The 23,420-nt window shown below is 38.3% G+C and overlaps 2 protein-coding genes across 6 annotated transcripts in view; one reads left to right on the top strand and one right to left on the bottom strand.

The window, feature by feature from the left end:
• The window catches only part of waw (Translation factor waclaw), a 28,142-nt gene extending 18,447 nt beyond the window's left edge, over window positions 1-9,695 (bottom strand). For 2 of the 3 annotated variants that reach the window (XR_012967803.1, XM_076213284.1), the window contains exons 1-7: window positions 9,391-9,560; window positions 6,253-6,485; window positions 5,970-6,088; window positions 2,395-2,667; window positions 2,075-2,212; window positions 1,802-1,938; window positions 368-497 (exon numbers count right to left, since the gene is read on the bottom strand). Coding sequence is in view for 2 of the 3 variants with exons in the window: in XM_076213284.1 (XP_076069399.1) it covers window positions 368-497; window positions 1,802-1,938; window positions 2,075-2,212; window positions 2,395-2,667; window positions 5,970-6,088; window positions 6,253-6,485; window positions 9,391-9,455 (1,095 nt within the window). In the remaining variant the exon portion in view is untranslated. Of the gene's footprint in view, window positions 1-367; window positions 498-1,801; window positions 1,939-2,074; window positions 2,213-2,394; window positions 2,668-5,969; window positions 6,089-6,252; window positions 6,486-9,390; window positions 9,561-9,606 lie in introns of those variants that run through there. The other variant, XM_076213285.1, reaches the window with a different exon arrangement.
• Window positions 9,622-18,653, top strand: LOC143041427 (NADH dehydrogenase [ubiquinone] 1 alpha subcomplex assembly factor 4). 3 transcript variants are annotated; one of them, XM_076213286.1, is made up of 6 exons: window positions 9,622-9,746; window positions 12,270-12,426; window positions 13,277-13,371; window positions 15,524-15,619; window positions 16,838-16,964; window positions 18,159-18,653. In XM_076213286.1, the coding sequence occupies exons 1-6, from the start codon at window positions 9,633-9,635 to the stop codon at window positions 18,326-18,328; spliced, it is 759 nt and encodes a 252-aa protein (XP_076069401.1). In that variant the 5' UTR covers window positions 9,622-9,632; the 3' UTR covers window positions 18,329-18,653. The 3 variants fall into 3 exon arrangements, with proteins under 3 accessions (XP_076069401.1, XP_076069402.1, XP_076069403.1); XM_076213287.1 differs by lacking the exon at window positions 9,622-9,746 and adding an exon at window positions 9,798-9,833; XM_076213288.1 differs by lacking the exon at window positions 9,622-9,746 and adding an exon at window positions 10,533-10,685.
• Window positions 18,654-23,420: the final 4,767 nt, after the last annotated feature.

Here is a 23,420-nt window from a genome sequence, read left to right as displayed (position 1 = left end):
GAGAGAACGAGCAATACAGCGGTGACTTTATTTTCTATAATGCGAGTATTATGACGCAACATCGCACGTCTGGCAGCTAATGCTGCCCATGAGATTTTGCCCTGGAGTGAAGGGGTTAACAGAGCATTCTATTTTACAGTATAAATATTACTACCCATAGAATTAGACATGTGAGAATAAACACCTTGTGAGATCGAAACCTTTATTGGTACTACGTTTCGCTTGTTACAGCTGTAACAAGCGAAACGTAGTACCAATAAAGGTTTCGATTTCACAAGGTGTTTATTCTCACAGTCTTGTCGGCTTTTGCCATTGTGATTCATTCAGAATTAGACATACTTGACATGAAAAGGACATAACTTCTTACCATGGGTTTTGGTGGATGGACTCCTGAAACTGGATTTACATTTGTTCCTTTCAAAAAGAACGTGTCTCCAACTTGGGCTTCTTTTGTGGATCTAATGTTTGCCATGAAATATCCAACTTGTCCTGCACATCTAAATAGGAGGGAAAAAAAAAAGTATATTTACTTAACTGTATGATGCTAGATGCATGGAAGGGTGTGGGTGGGGGCTGATGACAAGAGAGAGTATGTGTGAATGATATTTTGATGCAGCCCGAAGGGATTTCTTCCTGTCTTCTCTTTCTCTGCATGAGGGGACAGAGAGGGGGGGTCACCAATTAAATGAAGTGGCCTTGCTCTGGATGTTATGTGTCTTGCTACATTGCTTCTGACCCAGGGCAGTAAACAAGATGCAAGGATGACCGGTCACCCAGGAGGAGCCAAGATAAAAGGGAGGGAAGTGGGGTGAATGGGAGTGGAGTATGTGAGGATGGTATGGGTGGGAGTGGATTTTATGCCTTTGTTTTTGGCTACCTCCCTTGTAAGGGGGAAAAAGCCATTGGTATATATATGTATTTTCCTAATTGTAGTATATACAAAAGGAGCAATGATCGTTAGGTCCCATCTCCTATTCTCTAATTTTCTATCATGCCTTGTCTCAAATTCATGTACAGATTGAACTTGATCTACATCCGCTTCCAATTATTGCATTTAGATTTGAACTCATGTATTGTTTCAGCTTGGGCTATATCACTTCCTAAGCTATTCCACATGTGGAAAACTGTATTTCTTCACATCTTTTAGACAAGTAGAAGATAAGGAGACACCACTGAATTAGGCCAGTATCACTGACCAGCAGAATAGTGAAATTATGTGAAAGGATTGTGAAAGACCAATAGATCAAATATCTTGATAAGTACTTCACAATTAATTTATGTAGAAATTGGAGTATGTTGGAGGCCTGAGAGGCAAACCACTAGAATGGAAGAAAGATTTTTTGAAGGAAAGATACATGAGGACAGTAGTAATGGGCAGAAACCAAACTGGTCCCCACCCTGGTAGATAAACCATATGAGGAGAGACTAAAAGGAATGGGTCTACCAACTTTGAAAGATTGAAGAGAAAGAGGTGACATGATTATATTGTTCAGGTCACTAAAGGGGATAGATTGCATTGATAGAAGAGATCTAATTAGAGATGGAAAGGCTTTAAGAGGTCATGGAAATAAATTAAGAAAGATCACATTTCGAAAGGATTTTAAAAAATACAGTTTGTCACAGGTCTCCTGCAAGAAAGACAGTCCGTTTATTCTTGGGCAGTAACTATGACAGTATCAACTACAAACAGTGATACTGGCCAGGAAATAGTGACATTAATTACAGAATAATGAAATCAGATTTAAGAATACTTTGACCAAGGTCAAAATGTTTATAACAAGTAATTATCATGTATACTCACATTCTGCTTACAGGAATCTCATTTGGAGTTAAAATACCAAGTTCCTTTACTTCATATGATTTGCCAGTAAAAGTTGATGTGATGAGGTTACCTTTTGATAAACAGCCATCCACAACTAGCGCAAGGCATACAGCTCCCTATGATACGGGAAAACAAATCTATTTAAATAGTTATTCCAATCTTGCCTGATCCTGAACACCCTTTGTCGTCACGTATAATCAACATGCAAAATAATCTTGAAGTTAGTCAGGTCAATGTACATAACAGTGTTACCTTGTATCTGTCATACCAGGAGTCGAAAACGAGCATTCTCAACGAGACGTCATTTCTGCAAAAGCCTACTGGGGATGGGATCTTCTCAATGACTGCTTCTAAAACACTCTCTATCCCAATGTTATTCTTAGCTGAAATCTATCATGTAATCAATAAGTATTCCAAAGTCTAATATATTTATATGTATATATATATATATATATATATATATATATATATATATATATATATATATATATATATATATATATATATATTTTTTTTTTTTTTTTTTTTTTTTTTTTACACAATTTCTCAACTCAAAATGGATTGAAAAATACCTTTAATACAGTTTCAGGTTCAAACTCAAACATATTCTTCATCTGCTCTATTACTTCCTCTGGTCTTGCATTCTTGAGATCTATCTTGTTGATCACAGGTAAAATGACAAGGTCTGCTGAAAAGGCCAAATAAAAATTGGCCACAGTCTGGGCCTGCACTCCTTCGTTGGCATCTACCAGCAAGATAACACCTTGACAAGCAGCAAGAGACCGGGACACTTCATAAGAAAAGTCTACATGACCTGGGGTGTCAATCAAGTTGATTAAATAATCCTGGAATTGATATGGATCACAGCTGAATTTTTCCCACAATTATCACCAATACAATATCAATATTGTTTGAAAAAATATTACTCTTTTTAGCATCAGAAATTACAATTGGAGCAGTGTACACCTAAGCTTTTGTAATTTATACTTTAGTAATTAATAATGTGTATTCATAATTCAAATACTGTATTTCTTCCTACTTATTTGCTATTACCTGTGAAGCAAGATGCCTTGCCATGGAAAAGCAGAGGGACTGAATGCTATAAATATGAAGAATAGAAAGTGAGGGTAGGGCTGCAAGAGTGGTTAGAATGATGAGGATGTGTAATATATATCATGACAGAAAGAGGGTGTCTAAAGACTTGTAAGAGGTCTACATAGTATTTACCTAGTTGTATTTACCTTTTTTTAGGAGGTGCTCAGATAAGAGGGAGGGTGGAGGGGTGTGGAGTGTATTCAGGGATGGAATGTGTGGAAATGATTTTATGCCTTTCCCTTTTTGGCTACCTCCCTTGTAAGGGGAAAAAGCCTTGGTATATGTATGTATTTACCTAGTTGCTCATTGTGACCTGTTTTCGTATCTCTCCACATCCAATTCATTCTTGAACTCGTGTATAGTTCTAGCATTCACTTTTTCACTGTTTAGTTTGTTCCAGACATCGATCACTCTGTGCGGGAAACTGTTCTTTTTCAGGTCTCTTCTGTAACTGTCCTTCTTTAGCTTTTTATCATGGCCTCTTGTTTCTGTCTTGCCAATTTATAAGTATAAAAGTTGTAATGTCACTGGTAAGCACCATAGACACATTTCCCTAAATTATATACAAGGAAAGGTACATGGTTTCTGGATAAGGCTCAGAAATTCAGTCTATCACTAATTTATGAATACCACAGGAATAAGGAGGAAATGCAAAAGCTTTCTTGACATTTACAACTCAATTTTAGGAAAACAGATTACTTAGAATTGAACATTCTTTGAAGAAACAAACTGGGAGAAATTCAGGAATAAGGAGGAAATGCAAAACCTTTCTTGACATTTACAACTGGGGAGTGAACGAACATGTACCAAAGAAGCAGAAACAAGACTGATTTAACAATAAGTGTGAGATTGCAAAAAAGGCCAGGGACATGGTTCAGAGAAAATGGAGGAAAAGAAGCAATAAAACAATAGAGGCTACCCCCTGTGTAAAGGGGAAAAAGCCTTTGGTATATGTATGATGTACAAACAAGCTAGGAATATATACAAGAATTTGCAGGGAGGAAGAAAGAGCTGCAGCACACCCCTGCCATCAGCTCTTACACAGGTAACACTGATCCCTGGGAGCAGCTTCGGTTATCCAGACAAGTATCATGTATTTACCTAGTTGTATTATACGAGAAGGGAGCTATGCTCGTGGTGACCTGTCTTTGTATCTTTCAGCATCAAGTTTTTTCTTAAAATCTTGAATAGTGTTTGCACACACTGTTTCTTTATCTAAATTATTCCTGGTATCCAGCACTCTGTGTGGGAAGCAATTTTTTTCAGATCTCTTCTATAGTTACCCTTTTTGAGTTTCTTTTCATGTCCTCTTGTTTTTCCATTGTCCCATTTTAGTAAATCATTCCTATCAAGGACTTCCATTCTTTTCATGATTCTATAGATTGTCAGTAGATCTCCTCTTTCTCTTCTCTGCTCCAGTGTTGGTTAAGTTTTTCCTGTAGCCCCCTGGAATGTGCCTTTTATTTGTCTTCTGCATGGTAGTTACTATTTGGTTTACTGCTTTATCCATACATGGATATTGGTCTATTTCAAAGTACTTAAGCCTTTCATATTTTCTCAGTACTTCTGCTAGTCCACTTTTCGGGAGTTTATGTTCTCTTGATTGTGTTTTGTAATTTCTTTTCCACTTTTATGGTAATCTTTATTGGGAAGTGATCAGATGATGGATCTTGAATGATTTCCTATTTAGTTTGAGTTTGTAGAGTGGGTGAATATAGTTATGTCTAGGGATGTTGATTGTTGCACTGGAAAATTTGTCTAGTGGGGTTGTTGCTGGAATTAATTGTTTAAGCTGGGGAGTTGTTCCAGAATTTTGTGTCCTCTTTGATCTGCTGTTTGGGTGTTAAGGCAGACTGGATAGTGTGTATTCAGATCACCTGCTAGTATGTGGTTTGTTACTAAATTGAATGGTTGCAGTTGTAGGATGAAGCCTCACAGGGTTGGATGGGTTTTCCCACAAATCCTTTATAGAGTGTATGTTGTGTTGTTTGCGTGCATGATTGTGTACAATGCAGTCTTCCATTATGTGTTGTATGGTATGGGGTGAAGTGTTACATCAAACAGCAGCAACCACCCCTGGCCATCAGCCTCACAGGGTTGATCTAGTTGGCAGGATACATATGTTTGTAAAGGTGTAGATTGTATTCTTTATCTGTGATTGAATTAAGATTATTTTGGTAATCGTATTTGAGAATGATTACCTGGTGTCTCTTGTTTTGTTGAAGAGTGGCATGCTGTTGTGTGCTAATGTTGTGAGTCCACATTTGTGTCTTGTGTTGTCTTCTCTTATTATTGAGTAATTTGTGAATGAGGGCATTGTTCTTTGTGGTGTCAGTTTTGTTTCTTGTATAAATATGTTATGTTTATGTTGTGTTCATATAGGAAGTGGAGCAGTTGTTGTTGTTGTTGTTGTCGTTCCCTAGACTGTCTGTCCGAGCAGTTCCATCTCCCCAGGGAATCCCACAGCCGAAACTTGGTTTTCCCACAAATCATTTATAGAGTGGAGCAGTTCTGTTTGTTTGTCAGGAGTTATGTATGAAAGTGTAAAGAGTTATTCTCTGGTCCAGTAAAGAGACCAGGTTCCAGGCCATCAGGGCCATACCTCCCTCAGGAGGTGGTGAATCTTGTGTCTACTTGGTACCCTCCTATTCTTGCTGTCTCAGCACATTGTGCAACTAATTGTAAGTTGGGCACTGTGTAACAGAATTTGAGAGAATATAAACTTTGGGCAATGACTTGTTTTAAGAAAGAGTTGCATCAGGGATGAACTGGGAGCATTGTTGAGAAAGAAATGAGGTGCAGTTCTCACATGATTTAAGCAGGAAGGAGAGAAAGAGACAAGTGTGATGGGAGTTGAAAGGGTGAAAATTTTCCTTGCACATGTTACCATCTAACTTTACAGATAACAGCTAATTAGTTGATAAAAATAATGCATGCTATTCTATCGCTTCACAAGGATTTTTTTCAGATTTTTATAAATAATTTGCAATATGAAGGATAAACTCTAAAATTCGAAAGTACACTGCTTTTTAAATATATAAGATGTCCACACCTGTCCCTTGTGGTTATATATAACTGAAGCCGACTGTGCCTTCACTGTTATTCCCCTCTCTCTTTCAACTTGCAATTTATCTAGGACTTGTTTGTTTGTACCATCTCTTTGAATAGCTCCTGTGAAAAAGAATAACCAAATTAAATAAAACTCTAAGACATGCTATTAAGCTATAAAATTCACTTGGATAAACACAAATACATTTTTTTTCTATCCAACTTCATTATACACAAATAAGACTTCAGTATGTTTTATCAGTGTAATTTCTAAGTACAAAATATACCTGTTAGCTCTAAAAGTCTATCAGCAAGTGTGCTTTTTCCATGGTCTACATGAGCAATAATGGAGAAGTTCCTGATTCTTTCCAGGGGAAAGGATGAAATATCCGGAAACCTTGAACCTGCATCAGTTTCTTTACTAGAAGCATGATCTGAATATGGATAGCCACCTCTAGCCAATCTAGCTAAAGAACCTGCCTTCCAAATTCTAAGAAACTGGTAACTTGAACAACCTGATCTGCAAAGTATAAAATAATTAGCAATATGTGTATGAAATTCATACTTACAAGTTGTCATAGTCATTTTACAGGTTACATTTTATACCAGGTTGTTTTGACCAGCAAGTTGTTAATCAATTTGGTCATATGCCAATCCTAGTTATAAAAATGGGTATAAAATTTTGGATTACCAAGTATATTTGCACAGTATAATGTATGCTCAAGATATAATGCATGCTCAAGACTACTATGCATAATTAATATTAAAAATTATACATACATATACCAATTGCTTTTTCCCCCTTGCAAGGGAGGTAACCAAAGTCAAGGCATAAATCCACTCCCACCTATTTCATCTCCACATACTCCACTCCCATTCAACACCCCTCCCTCTCTCTTTTCTTGTCTCTTCCCGGATGACGGGTCATCCCTGCATCTTGCCCACTGCCCTGGGTCAGAAGTAATGCAGCAAGACACAGCACATCCATGCTGCTTTTGTGGGCCCCTGTTGTACAGGTACAGGCCTGGGGAAGCCCACTAGGTAAGAATAAATAGATGAAATAAACGTCTTCAGGATGTTTCTGAGATGTAAACAAATGACTTATCAACAGCCATCTCACTCAAACTTGGTCTGAGATTGATTCTGGAGGGAAAACAACAACATAACTCAGAAACTGAATAATACTCATCGAGTGTTTTCTTGGAGATACTTCTATTTTGAGTAATTCAACCCCTTTTACATCCATACACATGGTCCCAAGAAATGTCTCCGAGATGTTTCCAAGATGTCTCCAAGAAGTTTTCAACTTTTATAATATCCCTGAGCTGGAATTGCATTGCATCCATGGTGGAAAAGAATTCAACTACTATTCCAGATTAGATTAGGTATGGTTAGATCAGGTCAGGTTTAGGTTATGTTAGGGTTTACATTAGAACAAGGGAATTTGTGAAGTTTCATCTCATGCACTTGCACAGTAATTTGTATATTTTTTGTGTCTATATTATGGACAACAACAACTTTCTTAGTAATGTTTCTTGCAGAAATCAATATTAAAGGATGGTGAAAAAATAATTCCTGCAACCTTCCCGCTACCCAAAACTGAAGCCCCATTTTTATTGAGAGCATTGCCCACTATTTTTTCGTGAAATATGTGTTTCTGTTTTCCTCCCTATTCTAATCTAGCCTAACCTAAAAATGCTTGCAGAGATAGATGTACATCTTGCACACTGGACAGCCATGACACTAGTAGGTAGCAGGAATGTTGCTTGAATTATTTATTTCACCATCCCTTAATACCAATCTGCAGGAAAATTATTACAAAGAAAAGTTTTTAGAATTGTTGTAGTATAGACACAAAAAATATAAAAATTGCTGTGCAAGTGGGTGAGGCAAAATGGCAGGTAGGGGGAAGGTTGAATTGTCACAATATAGATGAAAAAATATGGTATACAAACTGCTGTGTGAACAGGTGAGACAAAACTTCACAAATACCAGATTAGGTTACGTTAGATTCTGAGCATATGCAAATGTAAATACAGGTCCCAACTTCCTCTTACATCACTCCTGTATTCGTAGGTGATCATAATAAAGAATATGACACAATTGATACAATGCCAAATTCACTATTATGATTGGTTATGAATATGGTAGTGATGTAAGCATGGTCAGGACACTGCCGTACTCTTAAGCGATCAATTATATTGCCACGAAAATTTGAAGTATGGCTACTGTACCTATATTCTCCGCATTAGTTCATATGTATATGCATCTTTTGTTTCTTAAGATGACCACAATGGATATAGGTGTCATGTGCTTTGTTGTGCCATCCTTACAATTTATATCCAGTGTATTTTTTTTCTTTTTTACATTATGAAGGAATGATTGTGCAGACAGCACTGTGTGGGGCAGAAACATGGAACATAAGAAAGAAAGAGAGAAAGACTAAATGTGTTTGAGATGAAATGTCTGAGAAGTATGGTAGGGGTTACTAGGCTGGATAGAGTGAGAAACGAGGAGGTGAGGAGGAGAGCAGGGGTGGAAAGAGTTAGGAGATTGGGTTGATGAAAGAGTATCAGGATGGTTAGGGCACATGGTAAAAATGAGTAAAGAAAGATTAGTAAAAGAGGTGTGAAAGGCAGAGGTGGAGGGAGTAAACATGAGGGGGCTACCAAGGATGAGGTGGATAGATGGGGTAAAAGGGGCATTGTGAAAGAGGGCAATGTCTGTTGATGAAGGTAAGGAGAAGACAGGAGATAGGGGTGAGTGGAGAATGGTTGTGTATGGATGATGCTGTGATACATGGAAGGGTGACGGAGTATGCGTGAATGATATTTTGATGCAGCCCAAAGGGATTTCTCCCTGTCTTCTCTTTTTCTGCATGAGCATGATGATAGGACGGGGTTGCCAATTAAGCAAAGTGGCCTTGATGTGGATGTGCTGTGTCTTGCTGCATTGCCTTTGACCCAGGGCAGTGGGCCAGATGCAGGGAGGACCCGTCATCCAAGAGCCAAGAAAAGAGAGGGAGGGAGGGGGTAGTGAATGGGAGTGGAGTATGTCACTATGTGGGGATGAAATGGGTGGGGGTGAATTTATGCTTTTGACTTTGGCTACCTCCCTTTTATGGGGGGAAAAAGCAGTTGGTATACATTTTTACAAAATAATAAATGTATATTAGATTGCAAAATAGAAAATAACTAAATTAAATAGGTCAACCTTTCATCCACAAAGAGCTAAGATGACAATAAAGAGTGGTAGGTGGGAATGAAATGGGTTATCTAGTGCCTTTAAACTTGGCTACCTCCCTATGTTATTATATGGGGGAAAACCCCTCGGTATACATGGAATTGAATAAATTTAAAATTAATTATTATGCAAACATGTATGTGGGATACTGCAATGTTCTAAATCCATAGAAACATTATTACCTTATATATCTGTTATAAAGATAAAATAACTGTTGGTTTAATTTCATTGTGATAATAAGATTCATTCTGCAACCTCACAACCACTCATAACATTACTCTGATTTTTGACTCGGCGTCTCATCGAAACATGGGATTTGCGATCCAAGACTAAACACGACCAAAATTTGTTACAGACAGAATTAAACAATTGAAAAAATGCAATTACAATAAAAATACCTTTTCATATTCTTTTTCTCACTATTATGAAAAAGGAATCCATTACTTATATTTTGAAAAACCTATTAATCCATGAATATTTCAGTACTGTATCGAATTACATTTGTTTTGATGAAGCAATTTCGACATCTGAGGCTAAGGTAAGTCGGAACGTGAACGCTTTCAAAATTACTTAATTGTAATATACATGAAAGGAGCAACGCCCGATGGATCCCTTCTCCTACATTGTACTTTGTACAGTTCCAACTTATTCTATATCTTTGGTTTCCAGTTATCACATATAGATTTGAATTCATGGGTCATACTAATCTAAAGACAGACAAGTTTATTTGATTTTATTTATATATTATACATTCGAATATACAGTTATAAGAATACACTGTTAAAAAAAACCCTGCGAGGATGACATAATAAAGTGCATGACACTTGTTTTCAGCGTGGTCCTGTTAAAGAAAAGAAATGTAACTAAGAACACAAGTTGTTACATCATAATAGTAAAGTTACTTAACGTCATAATTTAATATTATTTGACATTACTCATTATGCAGAGAAATAAACAACTAATGTATATAGCTAAGATAAGAATTATTTCTACAAGTAATAATCTTTGACATACTCTGACTTTGTAAAAAGAATAGAACATAATGATAATCATAATGACATAATGCAAGGCACCTGAAATATTAAACAAATAAACTATAGTAATTATTATTATAGTTATAACAAAAAGAAAATAGCTGTAATGAAATGATATTAAAGTAATCATAATACAAAAGTTGTACATATTTTGACAGCTTTACACAAGAAAATATTGATTAAAACTACAGGCATTGTTTTAAAGGGCACCTACATGATATAGCATTAGAAAATTAAATAATAATATTGTAAATTAAAATTATCTAAAATACATTTTCCTTGGCAGAAATCGGTTACAAAAAAAAAGTTACTAAGAGCAATACATAAATGAATGGAGCTGCAGTGACTCCTTGAGACACCATCTTTGTTTTTATAGATTCGGAGGCTGAAGATGATGACCCTGATTACCTGTAGAATTACAGGTACTGCATTATTAAATACAGGTTAGGTTTGAATAGATGAATTTATCATACTTAATGTCTTTGACCTCCGCATCTGTCAAAACAGAGATGGCGTCTCAAGCAGCCGCCACAGTTCCATTTCTAAATATAACACTTTTGGCAATTTTTTTCTTGCCAGAAAAACATCACGTTGATATATTATAATTTACAAAATTAATATATAATTTTCTAGTGCCTTATCGTGTAAGTGTGCTTTTCTAAAAACTTATCAAACTGTAATAACTGCAATCACACTAAAAAAAGACAGGTAAATGTTTAGAAGTGCACACCTATGTGATATAGCAATAGAAAGTTAAATGTAAATTACAATATATCAATGTAATATATATTTTTCTTGGTGGAAGTCAATAATAGAAAAAGTTGCTGAAAGTGATACACTAACAAACAGCCACAACAACTGCTTGAGAGGTCATATATGTTTTGATGGATGCATTTAGTAATGGGGTACCTGTAATTCTAGAGGTCATTAGGGTTGTTGATGTCTCGTTTTGGCATCCAATCAGACTGGCATCTGATCAAACTACCATATCAATATGATATTCAGTTATCATGATAGTAGTTTTAGGAAAATAGTAAATGTACATCACAGAACGAATGTGGATACCAGACCTGGGGGTTTACAAACTACCTTGTAAAGAAACATACTGGGGCCAAACAGGAAGAGATTTGATAAGAATCAAGGAACACAAAAACTCCATCAAATATGGCCAAGAGAATTCTGCAGTGTTCCCACAGACCAGCAAAGAAGATCATTGCATGGACTGGGATAATGCTGTCATCATCTACAAATCCCACTGCAGTTTTCAATGAAAAATGATTGAATCCTCCTTGATAAACCATCTACCAAATTTCAATACTTCGAAAAGTCACTGGTCCCCTGACTGCATAATTTGGATGGCTGCAAATAAATCAATCTCAAAAGCGGCTCAGTATCGGTCAACCTTTGCCCCAACCTCATCAAGGACACATAACCTGAGTCCTCCCTCTCCCTGTCCAATGAATGTACCCCTCTTGGCTATATTTACTTGCATACTCCACACTATGTATCAGTCTGTTGTAGAGGACCACAAATAGTGGTTGAAATATACAGTTCCTTCTTATCTTGTTCTCCGACAGCGGGTTAATAAGTCTCATTTTACAAATGTGTTACAATATTGTATCTTCCTAATATATATATTTATATATATATATATATATATATATATATTATTATTATTATTATTTTATTTTATTATTGTTATTTTTTTCAGAGGGGTGATCTCCCCCTCACCATCTTGATGCTTAGTACAGCTGCTTGAAAACTACATGCTGCAGTACCCATTTGCTTCCCATTTTGTCATGATTATATACAGAATCTGTCAAAGCAAATCTAAAAGACCTAAGCATATGCTTAATGTCTTTTTGGGATAAATTGCCAGTGAATGGCAATAGAGGAAGTTACTTGGCTGGTCAAACATGGTTCTAGTCCTTTTGGTAAACTATGTAAAATTAATTTTTACAACTGTCCCAAGTGCATCATTATTATTTGAAATAAATGACTTACAGTGACTCTTATATTTCTTCCAGATGGGGAAGGCAATGTCAGCAATGCGTTACAAGATGACGAGACCCTTTCGTGATTACAACATCGAAGCAAGAGCTCATAAAGCAATAGAAAGAAATAAAAAAGTAGTTTCACCTAGGTATCCCACTGAGGATGCACTTATCAAAGAGACAATAATGTGTAAGTAAACATTGTTATTGTAATAACCCATTAACACCCAGAGGATCATATATGGTGTCCATCTTTGGCATTAAACTGAGTTGAAGAAAGTATTTGGGGAGTAAGTAGAGTAGGGAGATACTATTTTTAGCAGTGGTGTTCAGTTCTATCTAGTGGTCATATAATTAGAAATATGTATGGATAGAGTGGTGTAGGTAAAGCCCAGGAAGGAGCAGAATTACTTTATTCTCTAACGTTTTGAAACATTAGAGAATAAAGCACTTCTACTCCTTCCTGGAATTTACCTCTATCCATACATTTGTCTTTTATTGAATTAGAAGTATCTTTATGAAAGAAAAATCTTTTGTGTGGAGGAAACTCACTTTCTGGGACTTATATTTGACAGTCACCTGACTTCAGTACCTCACCTTAATTATATTGATGCTATTTGTTTGAGATTGCTGTTGCTTCTTGATGTTTTAGATCTGCCCATCTTCTTGCTGCAAATTCTTCCAACAACATCACTATTAATCCCATTATCCAAGTCATTTATATACATAATGAACAATGAACAATGTGGTACCCAAAACTGAGCCCTAGGGAACTCCACTACAGTCCATTCAGGGTATTTACCTAATTGTAGCATAGAAAGGAGCAGTGTTTGTTAGGTCCTGTCTCAGTGAGATATGGTTACTATAAAAAAAAAAAGGGAAGAGGCAATATGACAGTGCATACAAAAGAATTAATGTTGTGTAACAGGAATTGGTTTTCTTTTAATTCTGTAATTGAAAATACCAGTACTTTCATATCTGTATTCTATTTCTTTTTATCAATTTATTTATTATTATTATTATTTTTTCTTACTTTGCAGCTCACTCAAAGGATATTGAAAAGAGTTTAAGGGAACAAGATGACCTACTCCTCACAAGACTAAAACAAGTTTACGTAGACTCAAAAGATGTAGTTGTAAGTAGTTCACATGTGCTCACCAGTTGGTATTAATTAGGATTTTGGAATTATTATATGGTTGTATATGGATGATGTGATGCATGAGGTGGAATGGATGAGGGGATGGGGGGTGAGGTAGTATGTATGAAAAAAATTGACGCAGTCCAAAAGGATTTCTCCCCGTCTTCTCCTTTTCTGCATGAGGGGACGAAGAGGGGGGGGTCGCCGATTTAATGAAGCGGCCTTGCTGTGGGTGTGCTGTGTCTTGAGTCACTGCTTCTGATCCAGGGCAATGGACAAGATGCAGGAATGCCCCGTCATCCAGGAGGTGCCAAGATAAGAGAGAGTGTGGAGGGGAGTGGAGTATGTAGGGGATGGAATGGGTGGGAATAGTTTTTATGCCTTTGTTTTTTGGCTACCTCCCTTATAAGGGGGAAAAAGCCTTTGGTATATGTATGTACAGAGACCTCTCATTAACGGACGTTAATTAGCTGTGTTTGCGAAGTTTTTGCGGTGTTTTCAGTGTTTTTGGCGCTGTTGTTTACTGCATGCAATCACTATGCCACCCCAAAACCACTCCAAAACACTGAAAACACAGCAAAAATACTGCAAACACAGCTAATTAATGTCCATTAATGAGAGGTAGTACTGTATGTAGATTTGAATACAAGGATGAAAGTGGAGAAAATGGTCAAGAATGGGGAGAATGATGTAAAAGCTGGTTAGGATATTGATGAAGTGGAAATGTGTAAGTTGAGTTGGAGAAGAGTGTGTATTTACCTAGCTGTATTATATGGAAAGGGAAGCTATGCTCATGGTGACCCGTCTTTGTATCTCACAACATCTAGTTTGTTCTTAAATTCTTGTATTGTGTTTGCACACACTGTTGTTTCATCCTATTTGTTCCAGACATCCACCACTCTGTGTGGAAAGCCGTTTTTTCGGATCTCTTCTATAACTGTCCTTTTTGAGTTTCTTCTCATGTCCCCTTGTTTTTTCTTCTATTCCACTTAAATAAGTTTTCTCTGTCAAGAACTTCCATGCCTTTCATGATTCTGTAAATGGCCAATAGATTGCCTCTTTCTCTTCTTTGTTGCATGTACATCATGCTAAAAACCTGTTTCATGAGATGGGTGCATATAGGATGAACAGGTAATATTCTTGGGAAGGCAAGTGTGGTGCAATTTTCTCATGCTGGAAGGATTATTTTGTATATATATATATATATATATATATATATATATATATATATATATATATATATATGTGTGTGTGTGTGTGTGTGTGTGTATATATATATATATATATATGTATATATTTTTTTTTTTTTTTTTTGGCAACCATAGGAGGCAAAAATATGGATGAAGCACGGTTACTATATTGCTGCCATAATTAAATAATTGGGATAGGAGAAAGCTGTTAAGAGTAGTCAAGAGTTTTTTGAGAGTAGTAGAGTCTGTTAGAATAAAAAATGGAAAGAATGAGTGAAGAAAGATTAGTAAAAGAGGTGTGGAAGGCAGAGGTGGAAGGAGTGAACATAAGGATCAACCAAGGATGAGATGGATGGATGGGGTAAAAGGGGCATTGGGAAAAAAGGGGAATGTCTGTTCAGGAAGGAAGGGAGAAGACAGAAGATAAGGGTGAATGGAGAATGGTTGTGTATGGATAATGCTGTGATGCATGGAAGGGAGTGGTTGGGGTGAGGGAGTATGTGTGAATGATATTTTGACGCAGCCTGAAATATCGCTTGTTAAGGAAGTCGAAATTTTTAGAAATTGTTTTTGCTCATTATGCAAATCATTCATTAAATGAGCCTCATCTATATGTGTGTTTTATTTTTCCTTCTAGCTCTTTATTGAAAAGTGGTTTGAAGGGAGGTCATGTATTGTTTCCAAGGTTTGCATTTGAATGAGAGGTGAGCTTATTGTTATAGCAGAGGAAATTGCTTGTTGGTTATGCTTATTGGGTTTTCTGGTGGGATGGCTGCCAAATAAGACTATGACACTGGCTTTTATATATTCATTTTTCATTTATGTGTTATTATTATTATTTTTTTTTTTTTTTTTTTAAGAGGAAGCTCATCTTGTGTTGTGCTTGAACTTAAAAACCTGTGCAGTATTAGATTTATTATATTTGCAAGATATTCATACATATTCACTTTTTTTTTCAGCCGGAGACACCTATATCTCAAGAAAATCCCAGTAGACCACTTCCAACGAGTAGACGAACAGCAGAAGACCCAGAGTACGGCTTTTTTGAGTCAAAAGTGGGTATATTTGTATTGTTGTTGTAATGATTATAATTTATTTTATATTATTTGTTTTTGTTTTGTTATCATTTGTCTGTCTTATTTTCATTTATTATTAGTTATATGTCAATTTATTATTATTTACTATTTACCTGTTTGTTTATTATTTAACTATACCTATGCATTTATTTATGTATTTTATTTGTTATTTACATTATTATAGTTTTTATTTGTTATTTTATTATTATTATGATTTTTTTTTTTCACATCCGACCTAGATACGGACCAAAAGGTCTCCTGTCGGCATGCTCCGCCTTTGTAATCCTTTTTCATACAAAACAACAAATATTGCAAACTAAAAATCCATTATTCTAGTTCTCCCCTTCAGAAGACCTGCAACCTCCAGGATATTATCCACTGGTTTATTGCATGATATAGCAGGACAGATTTATATCAAGAATGATAAACTATTATATCCTTGTAGGAATGCTGTGTCTTACAACACTGCTTCTGACCCAGGGTAGTGGATAAGATGCAGGGATGACCCGTCATCCAGGAGGTCCCAAGATAAGAGGGAGGGAAGAGGGAGGAGGGGAGTGGAGTATGTAGGGAATGGAATGAATGGGAGTGGTTTCTATGCCTTTGTTTTTTGGCTACCTCTCTTGTAAGGGGTACAAAAGCATTTGGTATATGTATGTATCTAGAGGGAAGAAGGTAGAGGGGAGTGGAGTATGTAGGGGATGGAATGGGTGGGGGTGGTTTCTATGCCTTTGTTTTTTGGCCATTTCCCTTGTACATACATATACCAAAGGCTTTCTCCCCCTACACGGGGGGGTAGCCAAAAAGAAAAAGGCATAGAAACCACTCCCACCCATTCCATTTCCTATATATTCCACTCCCCTCCACCCTCCTCCCTCCCTCTTATCTTGGCACCTCCTGGATGACGGGTCATCCCTGCATCCTGTCCACTGCCCTGGGTCAGGGGGAAAAAGCCTTTGGTATATGTATGTATGTAGAAATGTGCATAAGAACAGTACATACATACATATACCAAGGCTTTTTCCCCCCTTACCAGGGAGGTAGCCAAAAAGGAAAAGGCATAAAATCATTGCCACCCATTCCATCCCCGAAAACACGCCACACCCCTCCACCCTCCCTCCCATCTTACAATTCATATATAAGAACAGTAAATTTTGATAATTCTGTATGCCTGAAATATTGCTTCCTTTTCCAAAGACTGTTCCATACGGGAAGACCACTTTACGTGAGGCATTAGACTTTATAAGTCGACATCAGCAAGACCCAGCCCTTTGGACAGCGAAGAAAATTGCATATGAACAGAAGTTGGATATTGGACTTACTGGTTTGTATAATTTCCTTTTTTTTTTTTTTTTTTTTTTTTTTTCATTACATGTCCTAACTTTTAGCTCTACTTATCACTCCTTTCACCATGAAAGTAAACCCATTATAATGAAGATTGAGTGGTAGGGTGGTGAGTTTAAATGCCAAGAATCCATTGAAGTTTTATTGCTGATGTTTCGTCCAACTAGGACTTCTTCAGAGTGTCATAGGTGGACAAAACATCAGAAATAAAACTTCAACAGATTCTTGGCGTTTAAACTCACCACCCTACCACTCATTCTGTCTTCACACCTCATAATGAAGATTCCTTATATCTGGCCCTCTTTTAGGGCCTGTGGTGTATCCACTACAGAATGACCATAAAAAAAAAAAAAACATGTTGCTCAAACATCTGTAACAACCTAATACCTATACCACACAAAAAATCCATGTATAAACATAAACACTCAAATTACTAAACAATCCATTCAAGAAGGACCACCAAATTCAGTTCTCCAACAACAGCAACCCCAATACAAGCCCCACAGGAAAAACCCTTCCACACCTCACAAGAACCATACTGGCATCCCAGTGCTCAGAACAGCATCCAACAGAGAGCTCCCGAGACTGCTCGGACAGACAGTCTAGGGAACAACAACAACAACAACAGAGAGTCCCAACACAGAATATTCCAGGCCACTGATTGGAACTGACCCAGATGCAAGCACCACATACAAGACAAAGAACGCCTCATACTACAAGGCCCTCTCTAACAATCCATAGACAACACAATATCTTTTTCTTAGGTGACTTATGGTCTTATCCAAATGCTTTTGCTGGTTTCTTGAAGGCTATGGTTCTTCTAAAAGAGAGACCAGGGTCACCAGACTTAGTCGTATTTTACGGGAAGGGGAGCTATGCTCGTGGTGACCCGTTTTTGTGTCTCACAAGATCAAGTTTGTTCTTAATTCTTGTATTGTGTTTGCACACACTATTTTTTCATCTAATTTGTTCCATATATCTATCACTCTGTGTGGGAAGCTGTTCTTTTTCAGGTCTCTTCTCTAGTTGTCATTTTTGAGTTTCATTACATGTTCTCTTGTTTTTCCTCTGTCCCACTTTAATAAGACCTCTATTGAGGCATTCTTTTCCTTTTCATAATTCTGTGTGTGTGTGTGTGTGTATTCATACTAAGATTTTCTCATTTTTATTTCAGAAAATGTTTTGCAACACTTTCGCACATTTGTCGTCTTATTACCAGACGACAAAAAGAACATGGCTTCACTTCGTAGTGCGGTAGAAAAGTCTCCCCTGTTAGCTCCACACACCATTCAGCAGATTCCGAGCCATTTTACCGATGAAAAAGATGAAGATAAGAAAAGCTGATAGATTTTAATATGTTAAGTTATTGGTGAATTAGATGATTAGAAAAAATGTGTAAATATAAGGTATAGATTCTGTTTATGGAAAAGTTGTTAAGCAGATTAGGAAAAAGTGTAAATATGGTACTCATTATATTTATTGTTATGGTGGAAATGTTTGGGTAACCCTACTTTGGGCAGAAGGCACTCAGTCAAGTGAATAGAACAACATTTGCAAAATTTTGCAAAGAGCTTTTACTTTATTGTAAAATATGAATTGTTAGTCAGTATTGTTCATGTATAAAGCTGTACATAATTTAAGTAGCATCATTAAAACTTGTTTACAAAATTGTTTACATCTTATTAGTTTACCTTGAACATCATCTTAATAGAATTGCATCTCTTCCACCTTTTTCATGTACAGAGAGACGATAACTGGCATTTGCTCGCATCCTCCTACTAAATACAGAAATATTTCCACACTAATACAACAAAGTCAACAATCTGAAATTTTTTCCCTGAATATGGAAGGGGCTGAAGACTCGTATCAACCATGAAATTTGAGGGAAAAATTTACTAACCTCTTCACTCCCATTAGCTGCCCGATGTGCGATGTTGCGTCATAATAATTATTATAAAAAATACGTTCTCTTACACCCGTGTATTTTGATAACTATAGAAAATTGATGAAGCCAGTTTAGAGAGAATCAAAATTATTAAGGGATGGGTAGTGATGAATGAGGTGGAATGGGTTGGGGGGATGGGGGGTGAGGTAGTATGTGTGAGAAAAATTTTGACACAGCCCAAAGGGATTTCTCCCCATCTCCTTTTCTTCATGAGGGGATGGAAGGGGGGGAGTGTCACCAATTTAATGTAGCAGCCTTGCTGTGGATGTGCTGTGTCTTGTGACACTGCTTCTGACCCAGGGCAGTGGACAAGATGCAGGAATGACCTGTCATCCAGGAGGTGCCAAGACAAGAGGATGGAGTTTATTAGGGATGGAATGGTTTTTATGCCTTTGTTTTTTGGCTACCTCCCTTGTAAGAGGGAAAAAGCCTTTGGTATATGTATGTCTGGGTAGTGTGGGAGGTAAAGGCAAGGGTAATGGGCAGGAAACTGGAGGTGATTAAAGAAATTGATGAGCTAAGATGGGACAGAGAAAAGGGTGGTGGATGGGAGTGGAATGGGTGAGAGTAGGTACATGCCCTTGACTTGGCTACCTCCCTTACAAGGGGGAAAAAGCTCTTAATTAGTAAATACATACATATACCAAGGCTTTTTCCCCCTTACAAGGGAGGTAGCCAAAAAGGGAAAGGCATAAAATCATTTCCACCCATTCCACCCATGATTAGTAAATAGAATTAATATTATTACTATTGTTGTTAATATTATTATCATTATTGGAAGCTCGCTGGCTGAGCGGGTTAGGGCGTCGTTACTTGCGGCGAAGGTTGAGGTGAGGGCGGTTCGAATACTGCCACCGGCGAAGTTGAACCAAGGGCACAGTTCATTAAATTCCACGCTACAAAGCCCTCTGTGAGGGCCACCGTCCTAGCCCTCCGATAGGGGAGGAGTGTGTGACATTAAAACCATATCATCATCAATATTACTACGTGGAATCCCTTGTATACAAAACTCTGATTTTCAAAGATTCGAAAGTACGAAAAGGAAAAAGTGAGGACAGTTTTCTCCATAAGAAAAGCTTGTGGTTCGATGGTACAAAAACAAGTATGGAAAAATTATGAAAATACTGTATAGAATCAAGTTTACCATACAAGCAACTGCAGCACTAGTTACGTGTATGGTGAAGAAAGTAACTGTGCTCCCAATTTGTTCAAATAAACAGACTGTAGAAAATAAACTCATTCCCAGTCTGTTCCTGGAAACCACCATTGTTGTGTATTCATTCCTTGCCATCTTGTTATGAGCGTACTTATATAGTATCTACAGAATTATTTTGTGAACATGGACATATACAGGCCATCTACATGCTAATATGTTACAAGAAAAGGTAGGGCTGGATACGGATAGAATGTATGCATAGGTATACAGTTATATATCCTATGATGTGGCATCGACGTATTGGCATATGTTGCTCATGCACCAGAGAATGCACGTAGGTACATATGCAGTTACAAATTACACATTACGTTACATTACCTTGTTTTACAACCGCTACATTGACTCCCCCACAAGAGCGGAGCGTACTTTTAGAGAAAGAGGGGACAAACATAGTGCAAGGTATAAAAAATACATATGAAAATATTAACATTAACTCTCTCTTGAGAGCCGAGAATACTTAAAGGTGAAAATAATCAGAGCAAGGAGGGTAGGTGGAGGGGGTGATACGATTAGAAAGGACGGAGTGGGAGAGGATTCAAAGGCAGGGGTGGAGACGTCAGGTGTGATTATCTGAGCATAGGTGTCAGTGACGTCATTTGTACTTGTAGTGTCAATTTCAGTAGCATTATTTGTGCACGTCTGAGGTGGTCGAGTGATGGGAAGATACGCCGGTTTGAGTCGGTCAATTGAGACGAACGTATCGCCTTGGGAAAGTCGAAGAATAAAGTACTTGTTTACGGTGGAGAACGTCATAAGGACCAGACTACGGGGCTTCTAAAGTCTTGCGGACTTTGTCTACTCGCATCCAAACTTTAGAGCATGTGTGGAGGGCAGGAGGGAAGTGTGGCTTAGGTAATGTAAAGCAGTCACCCAATGTGCGAGGTTATGGAATTTTGTAACCCTCACTAACCATCAACCATGCATGTGATCCATACACATGCGAGATGGTACTCGTCTTTGGCAAGACAACCAATCTTGCAGACATCACAAATTCCTGAATCGCCGAAAACAACTTGATTCAATAATGCGAAGTAAGACAACCATGACGCATCCGCAGTATCAAAAACACGAGATGCCTATGTCACCAGACAGACCCAGGCACGGATAGGGGGGGGGCAGGGCCCCCCAACGCCCCGAGTGTGGTACACTCATCCCGAGTTTGATTCTCCTTGGATAAACACTTTTTAGTGCGAATTTATTATTTTAATTATATTTGTGAATTGTATATGATTTTACATACAATTACGAGCAAAACAGACTTGGGTTTCTGGACCAGTCTCCAAGCCAACAGCATTATTCTTGGGGTTAAAATGTCGGCGTGTTTCAAGTATCGGTTATCGCTTATCGGTTGCCCCCCCCCTACCAAATAACATTCCTGGATCCGCGCCTGGACGGACCCATTGAACCCTTTCTCATACCTATCTCAACTACATTACCGTAACTTAATATATATACGCCATATCTAACCACGACCACCAACTATGTAACAAACCCCCATACAACGGAACTAATACCCATACCCATATCTTATGACTAACACATCTCCCATATGGTAACCCATAAAACCTTCCTTCTCCCCTTTATTAACGAACGGCTACGCCCGTTGGACGTAGGACTGCCGAGGTCACCGACCCGGCATAGGACTGCCGAGGTCAAGGCCCGACATAGACTGCCGAGGTCAAGGCCCAGAATAGAGCTGCTCAGGTCAAGAACCTGATCATAGGACTGCCGAGGTCAAATATCTGACAGATGGCCTGTCTAGGTAGGAAACCTTATTTCATCTGGCATCCCAACCTGTATATCCCAGATCTGATTTTCTAATAAAACGAAGAAATCACCATCAAGGTATTTCTCGCCAGCATTAAGCCCCCCTCTTATGTAAAACCACCATTAACATAATAGGCGGTAGCGGTGCCACACTCCCGGAAGAGACTGACTAAAATCGTCGTCCTCAGCTGCTCAAGCCACGCCTACCGAAGAGCCAGCTCACCCTGCCCTCTTATATAAAACCTGTTTTGCACAATCAGGATTAAAGTGTAAAGAGAAATAGACATTTAGGAATGGAAGTTAAGAGGAGATTGTATGGAGGAGTGATTGTGCCGACAGCACTGTATGAGGCAGAAACATGGAACATAAGAGAGGAAGAGTTTAAATATGTTGAGATGAAATGCCTGAGAAGTATGGTAGGGGTCTCTAGGCTGGATAGAGTGAGAAACGAGAAGGTGAGGAGGAGAGCGGGGGTGGTAGGGTGACCAGACGTCCCGTATTATACGGGATCGTCCCATGAAGCATTTGTCCCGTGCCCCGTATCGACCCTGCCGGGACGCATTTTGTCCCGTATTTTTCAATATCTAAAAATTTCGCATGAAATTTTGAGAAAAATGTACATTTTACAGGTATATTGTAATGACGCGCCGCTGGTCAAAACCAGACTAGCCGTCACACAACTCAAGCTTGTCCTTTATACTCGCTGAAGTTGGCAAGCATAGTTCGCAAAGACGTCCCGGCCAGCCAATGGTCAGCCAGTCGGGAATTTGGAAAGCTCCCCACGTTTGCGCTAGCCTCCTTTAAAATGTCGGTGCCTAGCCGAGACGAGCTGGTAAAACAACACAACACCCGCCCTTCTGCCCACGCACCCACCCTCGCACCGCCATTGGATCCACTCTCCTGACTACGCTTCGGACATCGCTCGCTCATCGCTCAAGCCCAACCTGGGGCTAAACAGGAACGTTCATGCCTAAACCTGAGGCTAAACAGGAACGCTCATGCCTAAATCTGGGGCTAATCAGGAACGCACTCTCAACACGCAGGTAGTGAACTCTACTCACTTCCCGTAAGATACATACACACACCTCTCACGAACATAACCACACCCCACGCACAAATATCTACACGTAGTTTTTCTTCGACTAAAATTCGCTTCTTTTCTAACTTTCTCTTATACTACATCTTCTCATTTCAGTTTACCTCCCACTAAAGATTTTTTCGTTTTCCCCCTTTCTCTACTACTACGCCTCCTACCATTTTCTCAACTTTTTATGATTCTAATCCCGGCCGTTGGCGCCGCCGTCCAAGTTCCCTGCCCATTTCTCCTGAGCCACGACCACCAACCGCCCCTAATCGCTCGCTCAATCGCCCGGTGGCAAAAGCCCTCTTTTATACACTACTGTCTTTTTATTTTCTTACAGACATTGTTCCCCTCCCACATAAACCGATCCCGCGCAAGCGGATGGTCTTACCTGGCAGGTCGACATGTCGACAAGTTCTCTACCGTG

This window comes from Oratosquilla oratoria, chromosome 31 (genome assembly GCF_046742065.1).
Source record: "Oratosquilla oratoria isolate Oo_2021 chromosome 31, ASM4674206v1, whole genome shotgun sequence".
Taxonomy (NCBI): domain Eukaryota; kingdom Metazoa; phylum Arthropoda; class Malacostraca; order Stomatopoda; family Squillidae; genus Oratosquilla; species Oratosquilla oratoria.
Note: the sequence above shows the minus strand (reverse complement) of the source record. Positions and strands in the feature narration are given on the sequence as shown.

What these genes read in the sequence shown, in the direction of transcription:
- LOC143041427 (XM_076213286.1), top strand. Translation starts at nt 9,633, where the DNA reads ATGAAAAAGGAATCCATTACTTATATTTTGAAAAACCTATTAATCCAT. An exon ending in TTTCGACATCTGAGGCTAAG is followed by an intron (nt 9,747 to 12,269) that starts GTAAGTCGGAAC and finishes TATTTCTTCCAG; the next exon opens with ATGGGGAAGGCAATGTCAGC. An exon ending in GTTGGATATTGGACTTACTG is followed by an intron (nt 16,965 to 18,158) that starts GTTTGTATAATT and finishes TTTTTATTTCAG; the next exon opens with AAAATGTTTTGCAACACTTT.